The following is a 21,883-nucleotide window of genomic DNA, read 5'->3' as shown; positions in this document are numbered from 1 at the left end:
GAGTTGGAATTCTATTGGCTGTTGGAGATCGGTCCTGCGATTCAAGTGTAAGAAATTTTTCACGTTTTTCGTTGTTTCAAGCTTTTAATAAATTTTTTTCTATTTAAATTTCATACTTCGTTCTTTAAAGTAATGCGCGACCATTATTTTTGGCAAATTTTTGGGCATGTATACGTTCATCGTCTCATATGTGTATCTTACCACGTGAAGTTGCATCAAATTTTGTTCGATACATGCACCTTGCATCTATTAAAAATTATATCTGTATTGAGTAATTTAATATTGTACTATCTGTTTTCCTTATTTTCGTATGTTTAAATTTTATTTAGATAAGTGAATCGAAAATACTAACCTAACTTGTAAATATAAGACATTTAAAACACCTAGTTTGCATTTGTTGCGTTTATATATATTTCAAAACAAAGTTCTAAAGTATTTGTAACATTCTTTTATTTATCAATTTCACAATTTACTAAAACTGGATCTCATTTGTGTCTTTAATTTATATCTCAATTTCAACTTTATTTTCTTTACAGCTTCAATTTAAAATTCTAGAAATTTCAGTTTCAATATTTAATTTAATTCAAATACAAAAAATCTCTATCGACAAACTTCACTTTTGATTAAGAGTTCCCGCTGTGACCTCACAGCTGTTAATTGACAGTTTCCGAGCGTCGAACATGGCCGCCAGGAAATCGATAGGAGAGCATGGGGGATTGAATTTACCCCATGCCGCCGCGACAGTGACTCCTCGCGGGACGCGACCTCGTGCTCGCTGCCCGTGAACGTGCGATTTTATCGGATGTGGCACAGCGACGTGAGAATTGTTCTCTATGCGCGCGCACGTCGTGCACCACCACCGACGCCACCGTTCAGCTGATCCACGGATGACGGGTGAAAGTGCTCCAAATAGTTGCCAAGCCGTGAAGACGCGGGGCTGATTCATGTGTAAAGCGATGCGCCGGATCTGAGGAGATGGGCCGTATCGAAAGTTCCTAATATAAACTTAGGTAGTAATCCAACAATATGGTACAACAAGTAAAGCCTTGCTAGAACAACAGAATCCTCTGTCTTACTCTGTAAGAGTTTTTATCTCCCAATATAATGAAAGTAAATTAGCTCTCCGTCTCTGAATTGCAACAATGACACTCACGCAATCAATCTTTCTACAGCAATATGAATTATTTTATTTTATATACAATCTGTGATTATTTAAAAGGATCGCTTCTTACAAGTAATGGTAAAGGATGACAAAAATTAATCTGTTTTTCTAATAATAAATCTATTCTTTTTTTTATACTTAAAATTTTAATTTTTGCATGCCTGTGCGTTTCAGATCCCCCCTTCACATATCTCTTCACTCACCTAACAGTACTAGTACGATTCTTCCTGGAGTCTGGACCTTGAAGCTTGCTGATGTTCATAGAGAAGAGACTGAATCTTCGATAGCTGTGGTTCTAATATTATGAAAATATTCGAGACTTCCTGCTCTTGGCCAATACGCATATAATAGGATAACACATAACAGCATCATGTCATTCAACATATCCAGTTGTTGATGTTTATCGAAGAAGGACTGTTCTCCTTTCGACAGCTCCATCTTTAGAATGGATATTGGAAACTTCCTCTCGCACAGAGCAATGTTACTTATGTAACAATCTGTAGAGTTTTCATTCGAGTAACGCATCGTGCACGTATTCATCGAGGGAGACAGTAACATCTTGAGAGGCGCTTGATCCATAATATGGATACTTTGCAATTGGTTCTGGTGGCCGTGGTTACATTCATTTGCGGCGTAATATGTACACTGGCGTTACAGTTCTACCTGTTCAAGAGGTACCTGGACTCGGGGCCTCAGGCCGCTCCGCCGCAAAGGCAGCTGCAGCATGACAAGGCACAGCTACCTAAGGAATTGGTGGAGCAGATGCACGAGGAACGCACGAGTTGCAACAACAGCATGTCCCGCCAGGCGATGTCTCAGGGCAACGAAAACCTCGCGATAAACCTCACGTTGCAGTTTCTCTTCAACGAGCTGCGGAACGCTGAACGAGTGCGTCTGTGGCTCTACAGGAAGTTAAATAACGAGTTCAAGGAACTATTGACGCAATCGACAACCGCCAAGCTGCTGGACAGCGTGAAAGTAAGATCCAATCGGCTGAAAGTAATTTAAGCGGTTTTAGAAAGAGAATTGAGAATGCGAGAATTTCTTTTAACGAACTCTCGGAAAACTCTGTTGCAGTTGAGGGACTTAAACCTCGGTACGCAATTTCCCACGATAAAGGGCTTGGAGGTGGCCGATTCGAAAATCGATGCCGACACGGGTCTACTGGAGTCTCTGGACTTGGCCTTAGATCTACATTACTCAGGAAATTTTCAATTGTCTATAGACGTTAAGATGCTCCTCGGTAAAACAGCCTACATGGCGTTGCAAGGTACGTGCATTGTCACACCATCTCGGTATCTTTAAAAGGAAGGAATATATATTGTATATCTCACCGTCGATTTTCTTCTGCAGTGAAGCGTGTCAGTGGTAAAGCTAGGCTACAATTTACTCGCGTACCATACACGCATTGGTCATTAAGCTTTTATTCGGATCCGATCTTGGAGCTGGAGGTGCAGTCGCAATTTCAAGGCCGGCAGTTACAACCGCAAATAATTTCGCTCATCACTAATCAGATTAGGAGAGCGGTGAGACGGAAGCATACTCTACCTCGTTACAAAATGCGCTACAAGCCATTCTTCCGGAGATTGAACGACGAGGCTGTAGACCTCTCGGAGGTAAGAGATCCTTTAAATTAATTATTATTATTATTTCGATTTAGACAACTCGTCCCTTCCATATTGCGACTGATACAAATTAGTTTGTACTCTGAATTCTTTCTTAAACGAATGCGTTGAAATTGTTTTACATAGCTTCGTATATTTTCCTTCAATATATTCAATAAATGCGTACCTTGCGTGAAAGTTTATAACTGTATTTCTTTAGGTTGCCAGTACTCAGCTCACTCCGGGATACCTGGAAGTCGTATTGCTCGAAATCAGCAGACTGAACCTCGCACCTATCCTTAACAGCGAGGATCTGTCGCAGGTGGAAGTGTACTGCACCATGAGCGTAGATTCCACGCCGTGGATATACTTGACACAGTACAGTGGCGTTCCATACATGGTACTGGATCTGATCATCAGCAAAACGGGCTCGCAACAGCTGGGCGTGGTGTTCAAGCAGGAGGTCGTGCCGGAAATCGGGCAGGTGTGTGTACTGGTTGAGACCATAGTGTCCGGCAGTCCGGCGGCGATCGCCGAGATGAAAAAAGGCGACATTCTGGTGGCAGTGGACGGCAAGAGGGTGTCGAGCATGAACCAAGTGGCAAAATTCGTCAAATCCGCCGTGCAACGGCGCTTCATCATCAGAGTCGAGAGGCGGTACTCGAAAACGGACTCGAGCGAGAGACAGAAAACGGACAACGAGAGAACGCTCTTCGAGAGGAAAGCATCGAAAAGCGATTCCGTGGGCAGAGTCGACAGTCCGAGTGTGGAGGACGCCGGGAAGATGAAGTTCGAGACGCAAATAAAATTCTCCGATCTGCGGGACTCTGACACTGACCTTGCGGACACCCGACCAGACACCGGCAAGTTGTTCAAAAGGAGAAAAAGCAGTATCCAGACGGAGGACGTCGCTCAAACGCCCGACACCACGCCGTCTCGTCGTATCTCGACGATATCCACATCCTCGGCGTCGTCTGGTAACGTTCAGTTTTATCTTTCGGATGAAGTCAACATGAGCAATATCGCTGATCTCTATTACAACACGAGGGAGAAGCCATATGCCTCTCTGATCACCTTCGAGGAGACCAAAAGCTTCCGGATTGACTCGGAATCGCAATACTTAAACGTGGGCGTATGGGGACGCGTAAAGGGTGGTGAAACGCTTCCAAGATTGCTGGGCTACATAAACGCGCCTGTGAAATTGATCCTGGCGCAGTGTTGCACCTCCACGACTGGCCATTACCTGAAATGTCATGCCTTGTTACCGCCAGAAAGTGGTAAGTTTTATAAGAAATGTTTTTTTTTTCCTTATCGTTGCAAGAAATTATAATTATTCATTTTGGGGAACCCTTTTTCTCCTACATGGAATCCGTTAATAAAAAGAAAGCTAGAACGATTTTTTCGAAATACCAAAGTTGAATCTCGTTCGTCGCGCACGCAGGAAAATTAATATTAGATAATAATTAAAGTGGATTTTAAAGCTTCTTTAGCGACATCCTACGTAAGACTACAAGGCTATTCAGGATTCGATCCGACACTTTGTTACGGTGATATCCTGTTGTCGTACGTATGGGAATCCTGTCAGCCAAGCGATCACATGACCAGTGACGCCGGGAAAAAAGAAAATGCAGAAACTGCCAAAATTCAACACATTCCAAATGAGGAAGTCGCAGACAGAAAAATGCACGATTTTATCAGGACTCATTTCCACAGAGCGACTCATTGTGATTTTTGTACAAAAAAGGTACGGCATTCATTTCTCAAAAAGTTATTTATCGACAAACAATTACTCAACAAAAAATTCAAGATCAATAATTATTGACTTATAATTGATAAAATTTTCCCTGAGATAGAGTAAAATAACTTATACGTATGAAAATTTATTCTCTTAGAGGCTGCATGAAATGTAAAGTAGACTATACCTGTGGAAGCTTTTAGACTTTAATGACTGGAAGAATTGCTTTTATTTTACCAATTTTAATTTTAATATGATTATCTTATGCGTAGATTTGGCTGAAGGATGCGGTGCAGTGTCGGGATTGTGGTATGGTGTGCCACAAGAAGTGTGAGGCACGTTGCCAAGCCTCTGGTACGTGCGGTGCCGAAAGCCTAGCAGCAACCCTAGCGTTAGAAGCCGATGAGATCGAGCCAAACAGTATCGGGGATATCTCTAATCCAGAGATCTCTCTAACCGGATGCGAAGAAAACGTACAGGTACTCAAGACATAGAACCTTACGGCGTTTCGTCATTCGCGTGCATAATTGGCAACGTTTCTAGTTTTCCATTGTGATATACGATGCTCACATACGAGAAAGCAGATTTGGACTAAAAAAGATTTATTTTTAGTATTGAATATTTTTATACTCAAATCAAGTCTATATTTATTTAAAAATTTGTAAATGAAAAGGGAAGCACACATCTAAAATTAATTTTTATTATATATATATATATATATATATATATATATTGATTACATGCTTTTAAAAGTATTAAAAGCAAAAACATTTTTTATTATTTTAATGAAATTGTTTAATGATTATATAAAATTTTCTTTAAACAATAATGTAAAATTTATGTGCTTCTGGTCCAAACCTGCAAATATTGTGATAATCAAATAAGAATCATTTTATATAGTTATATTAATTTATACATCGCAATATTTCTTTACAAAAATATATGCACTATTTTTATTATATTACAGTCATCTTTTAGGGATCATGTTTTCCTTGCTCTTTGTATTATAATTTAAACATTGTCATAGACATACACAGACAATTCGCATAATACTTACATTTTATCAATGCATACATCTAAAACATATATTTACTATTTAAAATACTTTTATATGAGATCATTTTTATTCATTTTTTATTTTTCTTTATCACATTATGTTGAAAATGTTTTTATTCAGCACATTTCAATAATATACCATTTTGAGCATTCATCACATGGAGAAACCTAAAAAATAATTATCATTACTACATATCGATGAAATATGGAAGTGCTTGACGGCATGTTATATGGTTAAGGGACTGTACACGAGTTTTGAGATCTCACACATACTTTTGAATGCATCTGTCATAATATTTTGTACATAGAAAACGGAGATTGTTAAGTGTGACATACATTCTGTTGTTGGCAATAAAACAAATTGAACATACGCACTTCGGAAAGGTGAAGGTTCTTTGTAAGCTTGCACCTTGACCTGGCTTTTCTTAGAATACCAACGAATTATGTACAAATAAATAGATAAGTTTAATTTTCTTTTTTATATAAAATCAGACATATAGAGATTTTATACAAAATATCTCTATGTGTGTTTACGGTAAAGTATATAATCCAGATGTATGTCACTTTTGAATGTTCTATAAAATAGAACTAGATATTTCTTCATAGTTTACATCAATTAATATATTCAATTTTTTAATTAGAGAGAGAATATTTCGAAACTTTATTCATCACAGATTCTATACTTTACCAAAGTAATGCAACATATTGTAATATATTTTACAGTAAAAAATCGGTTTCACAATTTTGATTCATTATTTACGAATAAGTTGTTATCTCTTGAATAAGAAAGTATTAATCAATTTGAAATCCATTGCTCGATTAATCAGGGCGCAAGTATGATGGCCGTGAAGGCCAGTATAGCTAACACTCTAATGGGCCTGAAGAAGGCTGGAAGTACCAGTTGTCTGGCCCCACCGGCTTCCGGTATCGGTCTGGCATCTCGAAGTCTTCCCCCAAGTCCCTGTGCATCCCGCAAGGTAGAATAATAACACACATTTGTTCTCCCGAAGCGAAGAAGGATCATATGCATTTGATTCTTCAAATGTCAGTTGGAAAAAATATTATTTAATTAAAATTTTAATAATAAACAAATTTTATTCGCTTGCATGGCGTTCTAATAAAAAAAAAAACTAATAAAAGAATTCAAGACAGCTATAATCTTAAAATTTGGATACCGTTATAAAATATAATTATATACCACTATTTTTATAATTTAAAAAATTTCGTTTAATCAAAAATATTGATAATAAAGTATAATAATTCTGTAATTAAGTTTGACTACATTTGGCAAAAAATTTTGCATTTCAGTTTTAGTATCCTGTTAAATCGTAAATGATCAGAAAAAAGAAAGAAATTATTATAATATTATCAACATAAGTGAATCAATATATTTATCAATATACATTTGTTATATAAATTTAATCATTTCACTTTCTTTACCAGAGTGCGTTAGACCTTCTCCGTTTCATTCTTTGTTATTTCATCTTTTTAAACTGGAACCGGAATGGAGAGGATGTGCTCTTTGGAAGACTTTTTATGTCTTATAGTTCCCACGCTTGAATCGCATAATTCGCTTCAACCATTTCTTTATCAATCATATCATATAATATCGCCATCGAAGTATATTGCGCGTCGCAGATTTGCACGCATGCAAAATAAATAACTGGCAACTTACTAATATAATGACGATAAGTAATAAAGAAAACTTGGTGCAATATCAATCAGATTAATGATTACGCCAATTCCTTAGAGATTATTCAAAGAACAAATATCAAAATTTAGAATCTTTTACTACGCATTTTACTCTTATCACACAATAAATTATTTCTATCAGTTATCCAAAATTGCTGCAAGTTTTCTTACAGCGGAGGATTTTCATCGATACGATGAGCGCTAATCATAGCACTCGCAATTAATGCTGAATGCAAGCTTGCGCACAATGATCATATAGATGTAAGAAGATCATTGCAACTTATACACACGCATAGTCGGTTCGATCGCTTGATCATGATTCACTTTTCGAATCGGCGTAACTTCGGGCGAAGATGCCTCTCACAGTGATCGTGCCGCATTAACCAATCTGATCGAATTGTTGAAACATTTAGAGCTCATTGGCCGGAGGTTTGGGAATAAGTCCTGACCTCTTGGAGGGTGCTGAGCCAAGTGTTGCAGCTCCACTTGTAGCCGGCGATCTGGATGACGGTCTTATGTCGAGAGCCAGGGATACTGGCAAATTCTTGTATAAGTATTTGGAGCCACAGGAACGCGTCGAGAAGATCAATACTATGGTATGTGGGAATAAGCTTTTCACAAGTAATTTTAAAGTGGGATGTCCAAATAGTTTATATTCATTGGATATAGAAATATATAGTTTACTGAACCAAGGAATTCAATGGTCAAAGAACTTTTATAGATTAAGAACATAAAAGCTCCTTGATCGAAGAATTCAAGAGAAGCTAAAATGTCTCATATTTTGAATATTAATATAATCGCTTCAGTGGTTTGATGTAAACAACGTAACGTTAAATGCACTTTTTCACATCTTTCACAGATAAGCAAATTGAAAAACGCACTGGACGCCGAAACTACCTCAAGATTAGAGCTATCCCAAAATGGAGACGCGGATAGCATGAAATTGATTGCGCAAAGTGATTTGCGAGTACAGGCACTCAGTATACTACTCCTGCATTACTGCGCCGGGTTGCAGCACGCACAGGAAGCACTCGACCGACCAGAAGCCAAAAAGGAATCTTAACAAGAATACATTCGATGAGGGGCAGCTTTATAAAAAAAATATTTCTTCACCCTTAAAAAATTAAAAAGAGATGTGAAATTTCACGGTATTTGATAATGGAATTAACGATGGTTCACTTTCGCCAGTTCTTTCGTAATGAGCCATGACTGGATAACGTTAACGCGGCATTACATCGATTTTATGATGTCAATGTTGTTTTTAGTATTACATTGCAATGTTGTTACCACGTTACAGAAAAATTGCACAGAGATATTTATATTATTATATGCACAGAAATAGGGAACAGGTACCTAACAGTATTTATAGAGATTACATTGATAAAGCAAGAGCTGAGAAACTTTATACATGATTATATTTTATATATACATTACTTTTCTTCATTTTCGCTGTATAATATTTCTCTTTTGAAAGACAGCATTATATACATATTCTATATACTTCTGTAGTATTAGTAACGTTACATTAGATTTTTCAAGACTTGAGACGTTGAGATGTAACGTTATAGGCATCATGTATTATACAATGTAAGTTTCAATATTACGTAATAGCTGTTCTAAAACGTATTCTACGTTAGTCAATTAATCGAGTTTTAACACAATTCGCGTGAATGTCAATAGGGATAGATGATGAAATATATAGTTACGATTTATTTATTCGGATTTCCAGATTCTTAATAGCGAGGTTTTAACGTACGAATGGCATTTGAGATATAGATTGTTTATAGATTTCAGAAAAACTTTGTATTAGTTTCTATATATATTACTCAAATTAACGTTAATGATCGCAGTCCAGTTTTATATGTAGCTTTTGCGCTTTACGGGTTTAATCAAAATTCTACAATATGTGTTACATACGTAATAAAACGAATTCGTGTACGTAAGGACTTCTAGTGATTTTACCAATTTGCATATTACAATTTGCGTTATATGTGTAGCTGAGTAATACTTGGACACATTGCCACGATGAGATATCGTTCACCAAGAAAGAACACTCGTTAAGACTAATATTAATGGATTATTATTAATAATAATTATTACAATGTATTCATAGATTGCGTGTATATTTTTACAACATATGATGGTTTTCATCTACGAAAGGATACACGTAATCTGTAATATATAGCTTTGCTTGAAAATAGTGCGTCTCTTCGAATATCTAATGAAAAACATTTGATCTAATAATAATTTATGCGATATATTAGATTTATTAGTGTAATGTATGACGCATTATCGAATTTATGAGACAAGTTTATGGATTCGAGTAATGTTTTGTCGTGATAATAGGATGATTTATATAGCATAATGGTTTATTATAATGTACGATCCTGCATTACACCAAAACACGTGTAAACACTCTCTGCACGTTTTGAAAATCATTTTCAATTATACTTTCACAAATTTCACGCGTGTCTTTGGATAAAATCGTTTTCCTTCGTATTCTTATCAGCATTTAAATTCTCTCATTGTCGAGTCTTTATTAAGAAAATGATCTGAATGTATCATGAGTTGTTTCTGCACTATTATATACGTTTCAGGATTTCTTGGAGTCTTTGAATGGACCAGTTTTGAGATTTCTGACTATTAAAAATGTCTGATAAAACTGTTTTTGATATTTATGCTATTTTATGCATTTTAAATCATATTATATGATCTATTCATGATGTTCATTTATTAAGTAACTAATTTTAATTTACAATTACGTACGGAGAAACAGACGTCATAATTTGACAATTTTTTAAACATTTTATTTACGAATATCCATGGTGCCAAATAATTTAAACCACAACACGGAACATATCCATGAAACGGTATAACTATACCGAGTGACATTAAACTACACGGTCGCACGTTAGAGAACGCGTATTTACGATATTGAGGAAAACGATATATATCGAAGAGAAAAAGTTAGCACTGTATTTAGCGTCAGATATGGCCGTCTGATTCTGAGCTCTATTTGCGGAAAATGCATTCAATCTATGCTTATTGATACCACCAATTGGATGGCCGCATGTAACACTAAATGTGTGAATAGGCCTTTGACTGTTAAACTGTATAATCAAAGAATACTACACTGCTTCGGCCTAACTGGCGATACTAACAAAGCGAAAAAAATTATGTAAATTTTGACTGATTTTTTAATCGTTCACGTGCATTTAATAAATATACGAAACGTCTTCGTATTAGTGAAATCCATCCATGAGTATTTTTGTGTGATCATAATTTAAGGTGTTGTGCGTTTGGCGATTGCAAACCGATGTATTGTCACTCATTATATTGTTACCATATATAATATAAAGTGATTATAAAAGTGAATATAGATTGTTAAACAAGCATATTATTCACGCTATTCTCATACGCCTTGTATATCTCATATTACTGACTGTATATTTTCTCAACAAAAATTTATTCATAAAGAAAAAGAATTATTTTCACATAAAAAATAAATATTTTCTGAGAGAGTTCTGTGCTATCTAGGAAATGAACAAAATGCACTAATAATAAGAAATATAATAATCGCAAATTTGCAATATCAATTTTGTGTAGCTAAACAAAAATCTTGTGTGATTGTTTATTTGGTTGCACTTTGTTTCTGCCTAAGATCGCAGAATTTATGCATTTGTACTTTTTGATTCAATTTTGTATAAAAGCGTACATGCAGCAAGAGAATCTTTAACACATCGGTGGTATATTAAAGAGATACGTAAAAGTCGCAATAAAAGTCACTGACATAGGACAGGCCACGTTGTTGGTTCGTGTTGCTCACGTCGGGGAAATTCCGCGATAAAAAATAGACGTTCACGAAAAACGAGGTCGCGTGAGCGCACGTCATAAGTTTTCCATCGCGATAGTGTGCATCTTTGCCACGAAGAGATAAATTAACTTACCAATTAACTTCTCCGTAACGAACTAGTCTTACATGCTCCACTTATTGCTTCTCCTCGCGAGACCTTTGAAAAGCCTCTGTTTCGCCTGTTAAAGAAAATTAGAAACATTTTAATTTAAAAGAAATATTAATTAGAGAAAATTAACAAGGATTTAATTTGTTAAACTTTACATTTTTTAAAACAAGAAATACATAGAAATTAATATAAAGGAACTATTCGGACACCGATTGCACTTCTGAATTCGCCACCTCTCGTATAGACGATTTCTGGTAAACACGAAAACCGAAGACGCAGTAGAGAAAACGCGGCCACGTGTACAAAGAACGAACAGACGTCAGCAGCGACGATTCCGCAGGGCCAACGTTCGCTGGATGGCGAGGGTGCAAGCCGAGGTGTCTACCTCCTCTTGACGTTGCTCCTCGCCAAGAAGGAAAAAGACAGAGAATGCGAGAACGGAAGTCGCTCAGCCAACGCAGAAACTGCGACAGCTCTCACTTTCTTTTAAAAGTATCGATAATCTATTGCGTTTTAAAATCGTTACTAATAGTAATAAGAATTTATAAATTAAATATAAAAATGACAATCTGAATAATGTAAGCAAGAATTTAAGTATTTATAAATTTTAGATTCTTGAAAATTTAAAGTTTTAAGTCCAAATTCAAAAAACGTCTAAAATATATCAAGCTTTTTTACAAGGATCCAAGAGCCCATAAATATTATATTTAAGATCTAAGGATTCTAAGGATCCAAGAATTCAAAGAATCCAAACAACAAGGAATTCAAATATCCAAGAAATTCCGATAAAAGTGTACAATATCATCCTTGACTTTATGCGTCTTCAAATTCTTTTTATTGTGATCTTGATCATTGTACGTCTCACGTCGTATGAGAAGGCGAAAACGACGAAAGAGAAGAAGTCATGGGGGATTTTGGCCCGTGGCTGTCTATTTTCGTCGGCAACATGTACGCGCAGTATCCTCTGGCCATGGGCCAAGCATACCGTGGAATCGTATAAACATTTTATCCCTGTTGAGCATTGAGCTTCACAATGAATGAAGAGCAAAGTCCTCTAACGCAGAAAAAGAAAATGCACTCTGATTTTGCAAACAATAACGGCATCGGTTTTATAAACATATGTTTATTCTCTACCTTTTATCTTGTTTCTTGAAGAAATAATGTAGCATTTTAACCGTAAATAGAATGTTTAAATGATAACTAACGATAAGAGAAAAAAAGCCTACGGTTTGGATTAATTGATAGTTAGTCAATGATATTGCGTTTGAACGAAGTGATACTATGATACATGCAACAAAATGCAAAGATTTATGAGAAACACTTAAAGGCGGACAATTTCCCGCTTCTTCGCGATCTTGGCCAGAATTAAACGCGTCTGCATTTTTAAGTCGCTTTGTGCCGCAGTCGCACTTTTGGCAATTTCACAAATTCCTCCAGATGTTCGCGTGATAATTTGCTATAACGCCGAAATAACGACGCACGTTTTGCTAAAATTTTCCAAATATTATACTAAATCACACGCGATAAACAAAATCGCATAGTAAAAACAGCATTTATTGTGTGCTGCAAAGTTGTTTGTAGATCAATCTTCACAAAATAATAATGCTGATGGCAAAAATGATAAGAAAATACTAGTTACATTAATAAATGTTTACTTTGAATAAATATCTTTTAAAGCAATTTTGTTAAAAATGAAGATAATAATGCGCAATGTTATTAAGGGATACGTAGATAATCCGGAATCCGGATGGCGCAGTGGGCAGTTTGCCGAAGCAACATAGTTTACGCAGTATTATCGACCTGCATTTCTCATGTCAGTTTTGAGAAAATTTTGTAAACGGAAAAAACCGAATGTATTTGTTCCAAGTATACAAATGTATTTCTTCAATTCTTCGAGTCACCATTCTTTGAAAATTTGTCATATCTATCTTAATATATCATTTCAACATCTTCTCTCCTACTTTCTTAAAATGTCTTCTTCTAAAGATGATTTTATTTAAGTACAATTTTTAGACAGAACGCATGTCCTTAATAATATTTTATCTCCTGAAATTTTAATTATCATGAAATGATATCTGTCAAAATACTTTTTAATAGCTTCATTCATAATTTTATCATTCAAACCATTTAAACTTATTTTCTTTAAGGAAATTATAAAAAGATAGAAGAATCAGAAAAACCATACAGATGTGATTCTGATACGAAAATATCAACGATAATTTTAAAGAGATCTCAAAGAAAAGGAAAGCGTGAAGAAACCTTAAAATAGTAAGAAAATCTTGGCAAGAGACTGCGGTCTAACGTGGAAAACGTGTTTGACTTGCATTAATACTTTCACGGTGCCAAATCAATAAAATATTAATTATCAGCTTTTCTCTGAAGAAAAAAAGGAAAAATGCAAAGACAAAGACATTAATGACAACAGGAAGACCTTGATTGAGAGTTGACATGATTCTAATGCGGAAATCCCGACATCGAATTTGACAGCTTGCGCGTCGCGCGGTACACCTGACTGCGACTGTTTTCAAACAAAGAGAGGGAGAGTGGGTATACACAAAGTTAGTCAGCTGATCCGCGACGCTTCCCTGGTAGCGGGGGAATTGGCGAAGGCTTAAATAGCGCCGCATGCACTTGTGTGGGCTAGTACTGGACGAAGTCACCTGAGACAAGCCTCGGTCGCCGCAATAATTTTTGGGCAAAATACCGAGGACTTGCGAGTCCTTGCGTATAAATCGCGCAGGAAGTTGGCTAGAATTGCTCCTAGCTGAAGTTCGCTCGCGAAAACGGAAATCCTTCGAGGGCCGTGTTAACGTGGTGAAATCACAGCGCGAAAATTCCGGGATCGACTTTCTGGTGGATGTTGAAGTCGAAAATCCATCGAGAAGCGTTTTACTCTTATTCGAATTAAGTTTGAATTCCGATCGGAATTTCCACGAGGAGAGATATCCTTCGGAAACATCCAAATCCAATCTGTGTGGAGTCATTTCTCGCACAAGTACGTCAGATTTTCCAGATTTCTATCCCGACGAACTCTCTATTCCCAATACGTGAATTTATTCGGTCTGCTCCTTGGATCTTCGACGGTGACCCGTTACGACAAGCTACATCAAGTGCAAAATTCATAGAAAGTATGATCATTTGATTGAAGTTAACAAAGTATGTCTTCTTAATAATCGACGCAAATCAAAGAGCTGCAAGAATAATTCTTATTTGACGAATGCGCCAAGGCTGACTGACTTTCATCAGCAAAATCGATAAATTTTCATTCGCGCGTTTCTCGCGGTTAAATTATAAATCCTTTGATACAAAAAGTGTGAAGAAATAATCACCATGAGGCCACCCGCGTACAATGAAGAGGTGCAGCAGATTTCGCAGGAGCAAGGCGAGAGAAATGTTGCGATGGCGGTTTGCGTGCAACTAGCTGGTCGAGCAATCATCAGAGTAATCTCACGATGCGAGGAAGCTCAGGATAATTGCAATCTAGGTGAGTCGAGTCTGATAAAAATACCTGAAAAATATATTTAGATTTGTAATATTTTTTATACATTTAAAAGACATCTTAATCGTCAGTTTCTGCAAACATTCAACAGTTCGAATCTTACATCTCGTGTTAGACAATTAAAAGTCGATACAAGGCCTATATCTTTGAAGTTTAGAAAAATACATCTAAGAGACTAAATCTTCTTCTGAATATTTCTGCTTTTGTTAATTTTGATGTTGAAGTGTGTAGATCTCATTATTATCATAAATCCAAGAGGTACAGAAAAGTTTTCGATTTTTTATATCAGATTTTTAACTAAAAATACAGCGATGTATTACTGACATCTAATTAAAAGCACTCCGATTTTAAAAATCGATTAATCATCTTAACGAGCAAGCACCGTTATAAACACCATATGTGCGTTCGCCATCAGCGTTGACGATACTTCCTGATTCAAGATGACTTCCACCCTTGCCTTATCTGTAACGCCGTCTGAACACGCTGTAGCCTTGATCAGCACTTTTGCTGCTTTTAACGTGCTAGTATTTGTGACTCACCACCTCTCATAAGACGTACTCCATAAATCATGTATATACTATAATTTAATTTCTTACGGAGATTGAAAATAAAAATTCAAGGATTTACGAAATCTGAGAACCATTTCGCAGACTTTTCTCAAGTGTAAGTGAATTGTTAAATTGTGGTAGCCGAAAAGATCGCAGGTGACAAGTAAATCGCAATAATGCGCGTTTCTGCGTATATTCCGCCGTGTAGTAATCCCTATCTTATCTATGCATTAACGAGATATGACTCAGTTCTGCTTTGCTAACGGCTAACGAACTCCTCTACTTTCTTTCAGATTCGAGATACGCATTTTCCCATACATGCCACACTGTAGTTACGTGATAAAGAAATACAAAGAGAGAAAACAAGCAGAACTAAAAAATTGATCTACGATTACAAGCACCGAGACGTAACATATTGCGACTTCTCACTGCAGTTTAACAAAAAAAGCTACAGCATAGTTTCCTAGAAAGTACGAATCACCCGAATGACGCGTTTATCATGTAAAAACGATCACATAGTACACAAAGAACATTTCCATAGTGTAATTATGATATTATTACGTTATCTTGATAGATTTAAAAATTTCTTTCAATTAAACTAAAGCTAAGATTATTTTTCTTTCATTTCTTTTATCGACTAAACATTAATCAAAAGTTATATCAAAGAGAGTAAACGAATGATATTTGCGAATCACATCAATCACATCAATTAATATAATTACAGTGATATTCCTAGATCAACTAGATAAACCAGAATAAATAATTAACATAAATAAAAGAATGACGCTTCTCGAGCATCGGTTTGAATGAAAGTGAAATGTTCGCACTGCAAAACTCCAGCATAGATAATTGACTGGATAAACATTGCGTTACACAACACGCACATCCGGTCTTTGTCTCTTTTCCTCTCGCACATCGCGGAACAGTCGTGATCCTCCACTAGCTGCACGTATCTTCAGGACACCCGATGCACGCACAAAAGGTCGGTCTCGGAATAGTAAAGTAGAGCCTTGGCAATGCTGATCTATGCGCTCCAAATGCCGCCAGGAGGTTGCTCCTCCTTTATTATTACGTAGTTTTCTACATGAAATACAGACTATATCTACATTGTAATACGAATAAAAAATATGGCAATTATAACATTAGCGATAAATCTCTAGTATTAAATAAATTTCTTAATAGTCCATCAGAGAAAGAGAGAAAGAGAGAGAGTTCTTGATTTTAAACCAAGAATTGAAGATTTCTGATTTCGTAAAAATAAAATGTGTATTTGTACAACTAATAAATTCAATAAAATCATGATAAAGCACTATTCCTCCGCAAATATTTATCCAAACATGTATAACTTGATTTAATAGAATTTGGTACTGTTTTTACTTTAAAAATTAAATAATGAAATAAGCATTAGCTGCATTTTATATTGCATTAAAATATTGAAATAAGTATCTCATAAAATATTGCTTTTTAATCATTGTCGCTGCCAGCACATAAACATTGCTCAACTCCTCAACACGTGACAAAGCTAAGGCTAAGGCCGTGCGTCGCGTGCGGGAAAGATTCCGTATGAATCCGAAAAACGCAGAAACTCTCCAATGCGAAATAAACGCACTACGCGTCTACGGTCCGAGAAGTTTCCGTATAGGGCTACGCGACCTTAAATGGCAGCTTGCTACCAGGCCTCTTTTACCAGATTCTGACGAAAAAACGATCGCATACACTCTAACTAGTGCGACGATGTTCACGATAGTAAGAAGTAACTTTCATCCTAATTGCACAATGACTTTCATACTAATTACACAATCTCCCATGCGAGTACTTCGTTCTTACTTATTTCTCAAGCGACTTATGCAAAAATCTTTCAGCTTAAATACTTATTGTTTTAATGTCCTTCCAAAATAAAAATATATGTCTAAAAATATTTAAAAAATTTTTGATATTTTGTGCTTAGGTAAGAAAATATTAGAGGACAATTTAAATTTTTTTATAATATAATACTTATATACAAAACAAAATATTTCAATGTATCTAAAGACACTGATAAGAAACAAATGCAATCGCAAGCTCTCCAAAAATGATCCGTAGTCATGTAAGATTTCCAGTAAAGATATTATGACTCATTATGATTCATGAATAAGAAAAATAAATTTTATTAAAGAGATTGTAAAGAGCTAAGAAAGTTAAGATCAAAAATTGTCCTGCACTGTAATCCTTCAAAGCAATCTCCCCTGAAATGATGCAACTGAAATAAAGAAAAAATAATAAAAAATTATCTAATAATTATTCTCATATTTCTACTTTTTTAAAAATACGTTAGAAACTTTTTTGAAATTTTAATTAGTCTTAAAATCGCTAAACATTTATAAAATATAATATCTCGAGTTTTCAATTCTTTAAATTAATGCGAAATACAATTATAGCGCGCAATCACGGGTTTTCTTGATTTCCGTGCAATTTCCTGATTTCCAAGAAAGAGACGCGATGAGTATCGCGGCCAACCAGGTGGCCGAAATTTATTTCGGAAAACACGCACAGAAATAAATTTCAAACGCAGTCGGAGCTGCTTTTAGTGAATCAGTACGACAACGGGCAAGATGGCGAATGCCGTAGCGAGAGTAGTTCTGCGTTGCGAAGAGGCACAGGGGAACGAGAGTCTCGGTAAATTGCAGAATTCGGTGAAAGCGAACGTTCGGACTCGCCGCCGTGATTTTATAAATTTACGTTTAAAATTCGGATTATTAATTCGATTCGACAAAACCATCGCTAATTGTGAGAAGTTTCCACTCCCATGCTTTCGTAATTCGCTTCGCGTTGGTGCGTGATCGCGCAGCGGGAATTACGAAAATGCGAGCGATATGACACAACGATATTCGTCTGCCTGAAGAAACGTGATTATACAATTATACAATTTCCTTCCTCAAATATATCGTATTTCTCATAAGTGTAAACGCAGTTAATACTTCGACTGTGATATAACATAGTATGAAAAACGTTGAAATAAATCGCTTGATTGTTTTTAATACTCTCAGAATTTTTTTTCTTTAAGATTTTCCGCTCTTATTATTAAAAAATAAATCATAATAATTCCATTATATGAAACGCAAGAAATAAAAAAACAAAAGTGAATTAATTTTCCTAAGTAATAGTTCGATGCATAAGATGCGCGTTTACAAAGAACTGATAAATCTATATTCATGCTGCGTTATCAAATCAGTATTATTTTTCGCTGCTCATTATATTCCCGGAACTGTACACTTCACCGTTATAACGATTGTGATGATCGATAAATATATGTATAACGCGGAATACGTTTGTTCCGTAACACGTTCTCGACTCTCGTCAGCGTCGGCGGTCTTCCGTGCTGGAAACCGCAGCGGAGAAAGCGTGAAACGCGGTGCGCCGATGTTAAGTGCACTTTCAGCCGTTATGATGCACCTAGATCAGTGTTCTCCCATTTTTCGCTCATATAATAAACCGCTGTATATATAAATGTTGAACGGTATGAGATTGCAATAAATAACGACCTTTCTTGGTGAAATTTCGCCATCGAGCAAAGAATCGAGAGCATTGATCAATTTTTATCCTACATTCTACAGCTCTCCAAACTTATTATTCAATTACTGAAATCAATAATGAGACTAATTATAATTAATTTTGGAATGACGGCTCTAAATTTCAAATAAGACCAGCGGAAATTTAACAGAACAGAGTTTGAAAGACATGAATTTGCACAATTGCTAAATGACGTTCCCATTGTGTATTTCTATTTCTATTTTTCAGAAAGCTACACGTATGTCTCCCTGTTTTGCGTTTCAGACTTGTCGGAGTGCCAGCTCATGCAAATTCCAGACGCGGTCTATCATTTAATGCGACACACGGAGTTGAAGAGATGCGATCTCTCCGGGAACGTGATCACGAAGATCCCACCAAAGTTTGCTGTCAAGTTCTCACTAATCACTGGTGAGTGATAAGCCATACAACAACTATCAGTCTATCAATATCCTTTCTGAAAATTGTTTCTGTTTAACGCTTCGGAAAGACGCATTCAAATTTGTTTCGTGTTGTTCAACCAAATATGCTTCGTTTACAGAACTGAATTTAAGCCATAATCAAATGAGCAAATTACCCGAAGAGCTGGCCGAGCTACAAGCGCTGGAGAGACTCGACATCTCGCACAATACTTTCATCGCTCTACCACCTGTCGCCTGGCGGATACCGCAGCTCAAACAGCTCCTTGCTAATAACAATTTCATCATCGGTTAGTATCGTTCAATTGATTGTTAAGATCTTTCGCCTTTTTAAATCTTTTATTGTTGATATTTTTGCGTACGTCGTTATGAGAGATCTCTATCGAGAAATTCTGTTTTAAGCTCGTACAATTTTTTAATATCATATTATATCTACAATACCGTTTTTAATTCGCAGACGTTGACGTCGAGAAGCTCAGTCACGCGCCCGCCCTGGAATTCATCGATCTGCAGGCCAATCCGTTACTGCCCAGATTGTACGACCTTTTGTGTACTCTGACCGGGATCAGAATCGAGCTTAGTCCTCGTCAGGTCGAGGATTGGGAGGATTTGAATGTCTAGACCATCTCCCAGGCGAGAGCAGCCCGTTTCGCGGAAGACGTCGGAAAAAGATATGATTCTGTCTTCGCGTCCTCTCGACGAAGATTGCTCAAGACTTCGCAAAGTAGATGTAGACGCGATACTTTTTTGTACAGTGATAACGCGAACTGAATGATAACCGGTGACGCGCGGATCGTCCGCCCAAAACGATCCAGTTGTATGTTTTGTAAATGTCACTAGCGATTTGTACTTAATTACCGCGGATCAATTGTGGGTCTCGTGGAGATCGAACGATCCGTTGTTTCTCTTTTGTACTGCATGGATTGTAATTTCTAGATTTTATCGTGATATGAATTACGAATGATACTATTGTGATGCTTCAGATACAGATTCAAGAAAATCTGGACCTACGGATTTTCATATATTAGAAAATTAAAGTATAAGAGAGCCCTTTGTTTTAAATCATAAAATTGAATAATATATTTATAGAATATATTTTTATGCGACTTTCCGAGATATAAAAATTTTACCATTTTTTGTATTGTATTGCTTAAAATTTGATATTTTATAGTGTCTTGTGTATTTATGGGGCTTGCTGTGCTTTAATTAATAAATGGATTGGATTCCGTAGGCCCTGAGATTCTTGAAATCGTGAAATGTCATAAATGCAGGTCGTATCGACCATATTTTTAATTTTCGTCCGTTAATGCAACGGACAATTTTTACCGCTATGGACTGCCGATTTATGTACACGCTGCATAGTGAAACCTTTGTAACAATTTTAAACCTTTGTACTCGAGTATTATATACGGGATAAAGTAACGATTGAGGCGTTGCCAAAATTTTATTATTGACTTGATAGTATTATTGAGTTGACCAGAGAGTCCATGTGGATTTTTTCGAAACGCAAAGCTTTGCCACAAAAATTAACAAATTTCAAGTAATGTTAAATTTTTTGTACAGTCGAGTACAAAGTGTATTAATAGTGAAAAAAGTTACAAAATATCAATGAATAACCGTTTTGAATATGAGGTGTTCTGTAAAAAAGATATATTATGAATTTGCAAGTGTAGATATGCAAATGACACCGTAGAATGTAGAGAAATATGTACAGTATGCGTACATGTTCAATCTGTGTAGAAACGCGCATCAAATAATCATTATAAATTTGTTTTACCTTTCAACACTTTTGATCTAGTCAATCATCGCTAGATATACGGGTCTCGAAATATTTACGCGCGTAGTTCCGTGGTTGATTCTTGAATCCACGGATCTACGGATTGTTAGATCCTCATTTTAGCTTCATAAATCCTTCGAATCTGCGAATTCTCGATTTCCTAGATCTTAGACGCAGTAACGTAATTCACACAACACTTGTATCAATGATATTTCAATACACTATGAAACAGTGAATACAATAATATATAGTAGCGGGAGAAATACGTGCATTTTTTCTTTCTTACAGATTTTATACGACACCTGTTCCTAGTCTACACGTTTTTTAATTAAACTAATTACCGTGTCGCGATTTATATTTGAAATAATAATTATATTCTCGCAATAGTGTTCATAAAGAGACACATATATTGTGAACCTAAAAGAATTGCTGACATTTTATTCTTTAAAATTAGGTACACCCATCGTGATTGAAATTTCATATACATAATTATATTTTATAAAGTTTCGCGACAAGAAGATAGTACTTTTCCTTTTTTTCCTAGAGAAAAAAGTACTTCACAATACTTCCAAAACAGATTAATGATTTTTGTCGATATCATGTGAGGCATAAAATAAACCATATATGCATATATATTGCGTTAAATAAGTTGTATTAACCCAAGGAGAACAAAAAGTCAGGATAATGTCAAAAAGACATCATTTTGACATTATTGTGACTTTTTATTCTCCTTGGGAATAGAAACATCAACTTATAGAATGGTGATAATTAGAAGGTCGATGCTACCTTGATTTTAAATATAGCTAGATGACGTGCAAACTTGTATAGAGTGTGTCGAAAATTTCATATCCAAAATAAAAGAATTTGATATAATTAAAATCGA

General features: G+C 35.9%; 2 protein-coding genes and 1 long non-coding RNA gene across 5 annotated transcripts; 2 read left to right on the top strand and 1 right to left on the bottom strand.

The window, feature by feature from the left end:
* Window positions 1-1,709: 1,709 nt before the first annotated feature.
* Window positions 1,710-10,620, top strand: LOC105276685 (PDZ domain-containing protein 8). 2 transcript variants are annotated; one of them, XM_020030804.2, is made up of 9 exons: window positions 1,710-2,140; window positions 2,240-2,432; window positions 2,516-2,778; window positions 2,987-4,043; window positions 4,248-4,510; window positions 4,774-4,980; window positions 6,385-6,534; window positions 7,663-7,845; window positions 8,109-10,620. In XM_020030804.2, exons 1-9 carry the CDS (start codon window positions 1,745-1,747, stop codon window positions 8,310-8,312), a joined length of 2,916 nt encoding a protein of 971 aa, XP_019886363.1. In that variant the 5' UTR covers window positions 1,710-1,744; the 3' UTR covers window positions 8,313-10,620. The 2 variants fall into 2 exon arrangements, with proteins under 2 accessions (XP_019886363.1, XP_019886364.1); XM_020030805.2 differs by lacking the exon at window positions 6,385-6,534.
* LOC105276684 lies at window positions 8,995-14,658 on the bottom strand. Its single transcript, XR_893439.2, has 2 exons — window positions 14,541-14,658; window positions 8,995-11,281 (listed from the first exon to the last, which is right to left on the bottom strand). It is a non-coding gene; the product is annotated as an uncharacterized LOC105276684 (long non-coding RNA).
* On the top strand, window positions 11,354-21,260 carry LOC105276682 (leucine-rich repeat-containing protein 20). 2 transcript variants are annotated; one of them, XM_026970483.1, is made up of 5 exons: window positions 14,606-14,695; window positions 15,552-17,913; window positions 19,072-19,215; window positions 19,346-19,513; window positions 19,681-21,260. In XM_026970483.1, exons 2-5 carry the CDS (start codon window positions 17,850-17,852, stop codon window positions 19,842-19,844), a joined length of 540 nt encoding a protein of 179 aa, XP_026826284.1. In that variant the 5' UTR covers window positions 14,606-14,695; window positions 15,552-17,849; the 3' UTR covers window positions 19,845-21,260. The 2 variants fall into 2 exon arrangements, with proteins under 2 accessions (XP_011332801.1, XP_026826284.1); XM_011334499.3 differs by lacking the exon at window positions 15,552-17,913 and having other exon boundaries at window positions 11,354-14,695.
* The last annotated feature ends 623 nt before the right edge of the window (window positions 21,261-21,883 follow it).

This window comes from Ooceraea biroi, chromosome 6, assembly GCF_003672135.1.
Source record: "Ooceraea biroi isolate clonal line C1 chromosome 6, Obir_v5.4, whole genome shotgun sequence".
NCBI classification, from domain to species: Eukaryota; Metazoa; Arthropoda; class Insecta; order Hymenoptera; family Formicidae; genus Ooceraea; species Ooceraea biroi.
Note: the sequence above shows the minus strand (reverse complement) of the source record. Positions and strands in the feature narration are given on the sequence as shown.

What these genes read in the sequence shown, in the direction of transcription:
- LOC105276685 (XM_020030804.2), top strand. Translation starts at nt 1,745, where the DNA reads ATGGATACTTTGCAATTGGTTCTGGTGGCCGTGGTTACATTCATTTGC. An exon ending in AGGCTGTAGACCTCTCGGAG is followed by an intron (nt 2,779 to 2,986) that starts GTAAGAGATCCT and finishes GTATTTCTTTAG; the next exon opens with GTTGCCAGTACTCAGCTCAC. An exon ending in TCGAGAAGATCAATACTATG is followed by an intron (nt 7,846 to 8,108) that starts GTATGTGGGAAT and finishes CATCTTTCACAG; the next exon opens with ATAAGCAAATTGAAAAACGC.
- LOC105276682 (XM_011334499.3), top strand. Translation starts at nt 14,542, where the DNA reads ATGAGGCCACCCGCGTACAATGAAGAGGTGCAGCAGATTTCGCAGGAG. An exon ending in CAAGTTCTCACTAATCACTG is followed by an intron (nt 19,216 to 19,345) that starts GTGAGTGATAAG and finishes CTTCGTTTACAG; the next exon opens with AACTGAATTTAAGCCATAAT. An exon ending in TAATAACAATTTCATCATCG is followed by an intron (nt 19,514 to 19,680) that starts GTTAGTATCGTT and finishes TTTAATTCGCAG; the next exon opens with ACGTTGACGTCGAGAAGCTC.